Source organism: Polyodon spathula, chromosome 27, assembly GCF_017654505.1.
Source record: "Polyodon spathula isolate WHYD16114869_AA chromosome 27, ASM1765450v1, whole genome shotgun sequence".
NCBI lineage: Eukaryota > Metazoa > Chordata > Actinopteri > Acipenseriformes > Polyodontidae > Polyodon > Polyodon spathula.
Window position 1 is genome coordinate 3,228,081 of NC_054560.1, and position 6,000 is coordinate 3,234,080.

The following is a 6,000-nucleotide window of genomic DNA, read 5'->3' on the forward strand; positions in this document are numbered from 1 at the left end:
GGTTCACTGCACTGGGGCGCCAGCTCCTGGGTCAGCGCAGCTGGAGGTCCTCAGTGACATGCCGCTGAAGAGCGACTTTAATTGAGAATTTAGGGAAAAGCCAGGAGAGGGCTGTGTGAAACAGTCCCAACAGGTGCCAGACGGAGAAAGTGGGCAGTATATCAGAAAAAAGGAAACAACGAAGCTCTATTCCTCCACTGCTGACAGGAAGACGCGCACTGAGCTGGGGACCAACGATGCGGGAATGCACCCATTTAAAAGGGGAGCATGGTTAGAAAACAACTCATTATCATTCTCAGCATGAAGAAGGGAAAGAGTAAGAAGCCTCCAATTACGTGTTTGCAATGATTCAGAGTGGTTCTTTTTGCCATTGCTTAAATATTGTCTTTATTTTTTGATAAGGGTTAAGGTGCATTTCATGTGTTCAGGAGCTGCTGTTTGGTTGTAGATACCTGCCATAGATACATGTAATATCAGTAAGCGCCAGCACTTGATCCAAAGTGGCAGATCACTAGATGGCGCTGCCTCTTCTTTCTATGAACATTGGCTGATCTAACCCTAACTTACTGTTTTTCAATGGCAGGAACTAGAACTGAAGAGCTTCCCCTGAACTCCCCTGGAGTGTGAGCGTGCACTCACGTGTGTCCAATCTCGTGTGCGATGGTGAAGGCAGTGGCCAGCCCAATATCCTCGTTAATGCTGCAGCTCCGCTCCGGCTCACACATCCCCCCTACCGGGGCCAGGCCTGCAGACACACACATACAAACACACAACATGTTAGCTGCATGCGTGTGTGCTTGCATGTTAGTGTTGTGTTAACCCTAGGTGATATAAGCCCAAATACTTCTCAGGTCTTGTAGCTTTGAAGAGTAACTGAAATAGTGGTAAAGGCATAGCAAAGTGTACTTAGTATGGCATGCATGATAAATGACAGACGCATGTTAAAACATGCAGAAACATGTTAATGCCTGGTATATGCATAGCTTGGGAAACTGGGCCAAATTACCCATTTAAACTTGTAGAAAGCGTATTACTGAAATGAATACTAGACTGGATATTAACAGTGTATTAATTAAATGTATATTAGGCAACCATTTCTTGAAGCCTGTCTCCTACCTAGAGTTCCACAGGGCTTGTTCTTGTAGATGCAAATGTCATACCTGGAATTACAGGAATGCCATTAAAAATGTGCAAGAAAATGCTGCTTATTTCCTAGCACAGTGTATACCAGTCCCTACCTGGTGATGAGCACTGCAGTGTCGTGATGCGCGATCCCGTTATCAGGAATGGCGTTGCCATTGCCACTGCGGTTCAGAATGGATTTCTGCCACTTGCAGAAGCTGTCCAGGGATTTGCCTGCATGGTGGTTGATCTCTAACGTGGGCTGAGAGTGAGGAAAAAGAACTGGCATTCAAACGACGTCATGTATAATACTTGTCGGAAGATATATACACAATCGAGAATCCTGCACAGGGTGCAAACGATGTGTGTCTCTACCATTTAAATTGTTCTGTAGGGATAAATGGTCTATCCTTGAAGGATTACCGCCTCTTAAGTTTGTTCCCCTATCCCTTTTATCAAAATCTGTCCTATCTCCTGTCTTTCACATTGTGACATAGATAGACGAGCCATGACGGCTTATATGTATATTTCATGGCTTGAAACTAGCCCTGCACCTAGTCCTAAGTTTCAGAACTACCTACATTTAAGTATACTATTTAAATGATCAGGATCCAGGAGATTGATTTTACATGTGGCATACGCAAGTCCTATTGGTAAACCTTAGACTGTAGCTGTGATTTATTCATGCTTTGATGAGAAGTGTAATCAGTTCAGAGAAGATTTACCAGGGACATGACTTTTCAAACTCTTGGCAACTGGTCATTTTGTGTAATGTACCTAAACAAGGGAATAGCACATTTTGAGAGTTTGGCTCCAGTGTCTCACCTGGTCCTCTGTCAGCAGGATGAGTCTGGTCACCACGATGTTCACTGCGTTCCCCAGGCTCGAATCCTGGAACAGTTTGGCAACCTGACCTCCAGGAAACAAGAAAAGACCAGTCTTAAGAAAGAACCCTCATCTTTTTGTTCTGCAGGCTGAAGATAGTCAAGGCTTGGTAAATGCATTGAATGTTTTCTTCCTTCGATTATTCGTATAAACTATAAGTCAGATCACTCCAGAGCGGGCGAGTGCTGACAACTTTCTGAACGGAATAGAATCTAACACTATGTGTCATTAACTAAACAAACAGGTTGAGGTTCTGTATTCTGGTTTTATAATAATTCTATTAAAAATAATTATTGCTATCAAGAAAAAGTGTTGCCAGGAAGCAGACCATTGTTAAGAGCTCAGATATGATATACAACTTACAATATTCATGACTGCGAGGATGTACTGCTCGATGTCTCTGCGCCCGTGGTAGCCCACCATCATTTTGTCTGCCACCACCAGGGTCTCCACGTAGCGCTCTGTGCTGACCGAGCGCTTGAGCGGCAGCTGGCCTCGTGGCATCTGATTGGTTGAGGGGCTCAGGGGTGAGGACTTCAGGTTCTGCAGCCACCAGGGCCGCCCTTTGCCCGGCTTCTCATCTAAAATACAGGAAGCTTCTTCTGAAACCTGATACCTGTACCATGAGGTCTATACAGATACATGCACCATGAGGTCTACACGGATACCTGTACCATGAGGTCTACACGGATACCTGCACCATGAGGTCTACACGGATACCTGTACCATGAGGTCTACACAGATACCTGCACCATGAGGTCTACAAACCAAATACCTGCACCATGAGGTCTACAAACCAAATACCTGCACCATGAGGTCTACAAACCAGATACCTGTACCATGAGGGCTACACAGATACCTGTACCATGAGGGCTACACAGATACCTGCACCATGAGGTCTACACAGATACCTGTACCATGAGGTCTACAAACCAAATACCTGTACCATGAGGTCTACACAGATACCTGCACCATGAGGCCTACAAACCAAATACCTGTACCATGAGGTCTACAAACCAAATACCTGTACCATGAGGTCTACACAGATACCTGTACCATGAGGTCTATAAAACAGATACCTGTACCATGAGGTCTATAAAACAGATACCTGTACCATGAGGTCTACACGGATACCTGCACAATGACGTCTACACAGATACCTGCACCATGAGGTCTACACAGATACCTGCACCATGAGGTCTACACAGATACCTGCACCATGAGGTCTACAAACCAAATACCTGTACCATGAGGTCTACACAGATACCTGCACCATGAGATACCTGTACCATACTACAGGTCTGATACCACCATGAGGTCTACACAGATACACCGGATACCTGCACCATGAGGTCTACACAGATACCTGTACCATGAGGGATACCTGCACCACGAGGTCTACACAGATACCTGCACCATGAGGTCTACAAACCAGATACCTGCACCATGAGGTCTACACAGATACCTGTACCATGAGGTCTACACAGATACCTGTACCACGAGGTCTACACAGATACCTGTACCACGATGTCTACACAGATACCTGTACCACGAGGTCTACACAGATACCTGCACCATGAGGTCTACAAATCAGATTTCAATGAGTGGTCTATTTTAACGATCTGAACAGAGGCCTATCTTAGTAACGCCAACGTAAAAAGTTTGCAACAGATTTTTTTTATTGGAATAAAGAGTTTAAAGCCACTACTTAGATTGTTACTTAGAAGTTTGATGGTTTTTCTACTTGCAGAAGAAATGGGGTGCAAACAGAACTTTTGCAAAATCTCTGCACAGACCATTCAAAGATTTTTACCTTGAGCACAGTACACTACCTATAACTCCACACGACGCGTCCATGTGCTGGTGTCGCAGAGACGATCGCTTGTAGACCACATGGGGACGTCCTTCTTTCTCTTGGAAGCTGGTGATGTTTTCCATTGAGGTCAAGGGTTCGATAAAGTACTCCTCTTCCCCGGTCACTATCACCCCCTGCTAGAAGATGGGGATGCAGTGAGCTTTCCTGAACCAGGGGGCTTTTCCTTGTTGAAAGATTCCTCCGATATAATCCAAAAGCGTACAGTATACAGTAGACTATGATCGTAATGTATGCCATACTAAAAATGCCTTTTTATATTTTTTATGTTTTGGATACTCGCACAACTATTGTGAAATGTTGTACAGCTGCTTTGAAAGAAAACAGAATTACTACACTATAATCATTTTTTAAATGCCCTGTACCACTACTCTAGGTGTAGGTAATACACTATGAACAGTTTTACTAATGTATTGAAAAAAACATGGAAAGAAAAACAGAAGCAGCCAACACAGTATTCAGAGAAACAGTATTACTGGCTTCTAGATGGTGCTTATTTGTCACTCAAAAGGTGAGCAGTTTATCAAAAGAGTAGTGGGGGTAAACAGATTAACCGTCTCTCATATCCTTCCATAATTTATTACCTCCAGGTGCTCTTGCCTGTCAGTGACTACAGCTTTGCTTGAGTAGTACCAGAGGCTGTATTATTCAATTAAAGATACAATCTAGGTTATGACCCCTGTCATAGTAATATTCTTACATACATTTTTACTTAAACCTGCAAAATCCCACAACCAAGTTATCTTCTATATTGTGTTATCAACATCTTTCTCCAGCTTGGTACTGGAGCAACCCATAAGCACGCAGAATGATTTAAAACACGTAAATAACCAAATCAAAATGCTATCTGAAGCGATCTTTTTTTTTTTTTTTTTTTTTTTTTTTTACCAGCCAGTAGCGCTACATCCACAAGCACAGCAATGTAAACGGTAGCTTGTGCCTACTCTTACCAGCCCGTTGCAGTTGCTGAGGGCCACCTTGCTGCTGGTGCGCTGCTGGAGGATGTGTCCCACGTAATGGCAGTGGGGGGAGTAGCGGTGGCTCCAGGCCAGCCGGCCCCTCTTCCAGTACTCCACGCGGAATCGGTCCGAGAGCAGGCCGGAGTGCAGCGTGAGGTTCAGCAGGAAGTTTGTGCGAGGCGCTGCAACGCTGTAGAAGAGCTGCCTCTCTGTCGGCTCGGCCTCCAGACCACGGCGCGCCCGTCGCCACCCCTCTCCGCTCAAGACCTCCCCCCGTGGGCCCACACGCACCGGGATAGCGATCTCATAGTGATCCAGGCTGGAGAGGAACTCGGCTGAGGAGAGACAGCGACACAGCAGGCACTTAGCATCACTTAACTAACATCCATAACTACAGCATCAAACACTCAATCAAGCCAAGTTTAGACACTAAGAGAAGCCTAATAATATTGTTTTTTTTTAGTGTTCATGCACTTCTGAATGAAAGAAATTGCAGTTATATTGTTTCTCTGCATTCCTTAGAGGGAATTATTTACATTTGCCTTGAGGTGTCAAGAGTCCTTTACACTGCAGATGAAATAGTTTGTGGCACCAGTAAGGTGAATACACGACTCTAACATGTACCAGTCAATTTTACTCTGTGTAGTACCATCGTTTAGTATGCATAACCATACTATCCATATCCTAATTCAGGGATTCTCAAACTTTTTTTGCTGACCCCCCCCCCCCTTGGAAATGTAGGGCTGTTTTTATTTTTTCATTTTTAGATGCTTATTTCAGTTTTATCAATTTTTGAGTCTTATGTAAAAAAAAATTTTTTTTGCTTTATGTGTACTGTATAAAATTATTTTTGCTTACTTTCCAAAATGCTTGGGCATTTTTTTCTGTCACGCAGTAGTAACTCGACAGTAGTTGCACACTTGCTCAGTTGTACCTTCTTTCCTTTGCTGTCTTCTGCAACAAAATCCTTCTGGTCACTGGCATATTCTGCTGGTGGTTTTTGTGTGTCTAGGCATTTTTTTACATTTCGCCACAATTTGCAGTTCTGATTATAATCTTGTTTTAAATCACGCAAGCGGAGTCTGCAATAGAAATGTAGAATGTGCTGCCATTCAGTAGTTGGGGCGGGTTTAAAGTATTCAGAATGAATCACTGATAGAC

At 43.9% G+C, this 6,000-nt stretch overlaps 1 protein-coding gene across 1 annotated transcript in view; it reads right to left on the reverse strand.

The window, feature by feature from the left end:
• LOC121301169 (A disintegrin and metalloproteinase with thrombospondin motifs 10-like) overlaps positions 1-6,000 on the reverse strand; it is a 37,315-nt gene that overhangs the window by 19,198 nt on the left and 12,117 nt on the right. Inside the window, exons 9-15 of the mRNA XM_041230308.1 lie at positions 4,831-5,174; positions 3,840-3,999; positions 2,371-2,588; positions 1,948-2,031; positions 1,239-1,384; positions 1,117-1,160; positions 640-745 (exon numbers count right to left, since the gene is read on the reverse strand). Of these exons, the coding sequence (XP_041086242.1) occupies positions 640-745; positions 1,117-1,160; positions 1,239-1,384; positions 1,948-2,031; positions 2,371-2,588; positions 3,840-3,999; positions 4,831-5,174 (1,102 nt within the window). The remainder of the gene's footprint in view (positions 1-639; positions 746-1,116; positions 1,161-1,238; positions 1,385-1,947; positions 2,032-2,370; positions 2,589-3,839; positions 4,000-4,830; positions 5,175-6,000) is intronic.